This window comes from Adiantum capillus-veneris, chromosome 27, assembly GCF_014529385.1.
Source record: "Adiantum capillus-veneris isolate H3 chromosome 27, ASM1452938v2, whole genome shotgun sequence".
In the NCBI taxonomy this organism is placed as follows: Eukaryota; Viridiplantae; Streptophyta; class Polypodiopsida; order Polypodiales; family Pteridaceae; genus Adiantum; species Adiantum capillus-veneris.
Window position 1 is genome coordinate 53,439,068 of NC_140957.1, and position 3,210 is coordinate 53,442,277.

At 40.7% G+C, this 3,210-nt stretch overlaps 1 protein-coding gene across 1 annotated transcript; it reads right to left on the bottom strand.

The window, feature by feature from the left end:
- Positions 1 to 1,795: 1,795 nt before the first annotated feature.
- LOC147421991 (uncharacterized) lies at positions 1,796 to 2,851 on the bottom strand. The gene has a single exon (XM_086502998.1). It carries the CDS (start codon positions 2,849 to 2,851, stop codon positions 1,796 to 1,798), a length of 1,056 nt encoding a protein of 351 aa, XP_086359124.1.
- Between the last annotated feature and the right edge of the window lie 359 nt (positions 2,852 to 3,210).

Here is a 3,210-nt window from a genome sequence, read left to right on the forward strand (position 1 = left end):
GCTTCTGTTGCGAGCTGCTTTTGCCGGTTGTAAATCATGAGCAAATTGGTTAAAAATGTAAATACAATTCAAAGCAGCTTTTACTGTGATGTCTTACTGATTAAGCAATCATCCAGTCCCACTCCCACATGCCCAATCTAGTGCTGTTTGCAGCTGTGTTGTATCCGCGTTTGAATTGGCCTGACAATATGAGCCTGTTTGCAATTGTCTCCCGGTTTAATTTGACAGCGTAGCTTTTTGACGGCGTAGCTTTTGGTCATAGTTTTTTTAGACGGTGCAGCTTTTATTTTTAGAGCGTTTCAGAGCTGTGTAGTTTTCTTTAGAGCTGGTAAGCACTGCCCACTTGGCCTAATGAGAGGCCAAGTTTGTTGAAATGACTACTACACTAACGAAGTAAAAAACACACACAACTAACCTTCTGAACAAATTCACAATTCAGTAGAGATGTAGATGGTTCACTTATCTCTCTCTCTCTCTCTCATGTGGGAGACGGACTCTGTGTATATGGATGAGATATACAGGAATCTATGCACCCAGGAGCCAGGACGACCACTAGATGAACTCACTCAGATACTGACAGAGATGCTCCATGATGCAACATCAGAAGCATACCCCCACAGCCAGCCTACACGAAGACGATCTGGAAAAATACCCCAGAACAGTTGGTATGATGAGGAGTGTAGAGAGATGAGGATCAAGTTATAGAGGGAAGTGCTCATGGGTATTACCACAAATAGGATTATCGTTCGTCGCCTAGTGCAACGAAAGAAAAGGGCTTATTTATCCCAGCTAGAGCAAGATTTGTATCAGCTATTTATAAGTCAGGACTCAGGCGAAGCATGGAGGCTATTCCACGAACATTCACCACCACCAGCGGTCACCTCCACTAAGACATGGAGGGAATATGCCACATCTCTCTACAAAGCATCAGGACAACCACCTCTATCGGACCCACTAGAGACATGCCTGGAGACATTTTCTTTCCGGAAAACTATTGACAAGATGAAGACAAGGAGAGCACATGATCATGATGGTCTTGTAGCAGAGCACTTCATCCATGCCAGAGATATGCTGGCAGAGCTCTTGGCTATGATGTTTAATCGAGCCATGTATGAAGGCTTCCTTGAGACTTGGAGTATGTCCACGATTGTGCCTATTTTCAAGTTAGGAGATCCCATGATTCCCGGGAATTATCGTACCATCATGGTTGGCCACACATTAGCTAGGCTATATGCATCCATTCTTGAATGTCAAGAGCTGAATAGATGGGCAGAGCGAGGGATGCAAGTATCAACAATATATGTGCATGAGGAAGACCTCTCTTTTGAAACTCAATCATTGAAACATGTCCAATCACCTCCCCAAATACGGCTTGCTTGATAAGTAAATGCATCATATTTTGGAACTTCTGATAAAACACTCCTGTAGTCACATCAGGACGATCAACAACACTTTGTCCAGGTAGTAATGCATCATCTATTTCCTTTCATCGTGGATTACATGTGAATGTGATGAAGAGATCCGGTTTACCCCTACTATGAACAATTGCCATTGCATCTTGAAATAGTTGGCACATATATCTTGTACCTCCAACAAAAGACGAAGGCAAAAAAATTCTACGGCCAACATTTTGACCTTCAGTCCTCTATAAGACATCTCTAGCCTCAACCATGTCAACCAATCCTTGGTACACTTCACCACGAAGTGTTTTTCGGTTATTCCACATCCACAAAATCCGTGACTCCTCTAGAGTACTATAAGCATCCACAACATACTGTTGTAATAGCCTACCTCCTCAAAGAAGACACTCCACTGTATCATCTCTTATTTGTAAGCGAAAGACATAATATTGCTTTTGACTCAATTTTTTTCCATCGGTAGTCTGTAAATAAAGATGCCACCCATCCTCTCCACTTGGCAATAATAAAACATACAATAAGTACATGTAAGCTTGATGCATGCTGGAGATCCTTTTCAAACCCCTGTGTCGAAAATTCAGTACAATGTCGCGATAGGCAATATTTCTATCATCCCCTTGTCCAGGCATAATTGGAGCAACTTCAGAACCCCTTGGAGCAAGATATTGCCAACCATCACAACGATCCTTTGCAATAACCATCCTCATATTGGGTACAATAGCATCTCCAGACAAAGAAGAAGCAGATCGTAGAGCATTTGCATAGGGATTTACTCTATGCATCATCACTTGTAAACACTCTAGAATACTACGATCTAAATTTGAAACATGATGCAATCTGTTGCTCAACTCATGTTCGGTATCAAAAAAATATAATTGTGCAAAGCATGTAACTTTATTTTGTCCTTCGGATGGCGCTAAAGAACCAATGCTATGATAGACAGAGTCGTGAACCTCAAAAGTGTATACACCTCTCCCACCATAATTAATAGTCTCATTGATATGGGCACCAAGAGACACAAATGCCAATGCATTATTACATCCTCGAATGTTTTGTAAGAACTGTCTACTTCTTGTTGTGGTTGAGCTCATCAAATCTTTCAATTCATTTGGTGGCTCATTCAAAGGAAGTAATCGGACTTTTCCATCAGAGCAACAATATTTACCCACAAATGTTTGGATAGTCTTTCCTTCGTCCTTCCAAGCCTTTGCTCCACATTTGGAGCAAACATAATCTAAGCTTCCTAAGTTGTGCAACACACACTTTTTGGATAGAACTGGTGCCATAGACTTGTGATGTAAAAGGAGAGACATTGGATATTCAAAGCGGAGGGACAAACAATGCTTTTCTACTTTAGAATAGTTTCCCTCTACTATGTTCATTGTTGTCCCAAATTTTATAGCTTCAGAGTTTCCTTCATGTACATCATGCATGCTCTGCCTTTCATTGCACTCCAATAAAGTTCCAATGTACTTTGTAGTGAATGCCTTGTTCTCTCTCGTGCTATTTGGCGCCTCGCCTTTCGCGAATCATCACACAGTCGACTACGTCGTGCTTGACCAGGTGATAATATATGTGGTCCAGATACCATCTATGAAATCAGGTGCAAATAGATCTCATATAAATACAATATACCTGCTATAATTTGGATCAGTCACTAAAAGAACATTCTTATGCATAATAAAAATCAATATAAAGTGGGACATCTAATTATATCCTCTAAACTAAATACATTTGACACATTGATAGTGACTCAATTAAAAAGTACAATTTGATGAAGATACAGGATAGC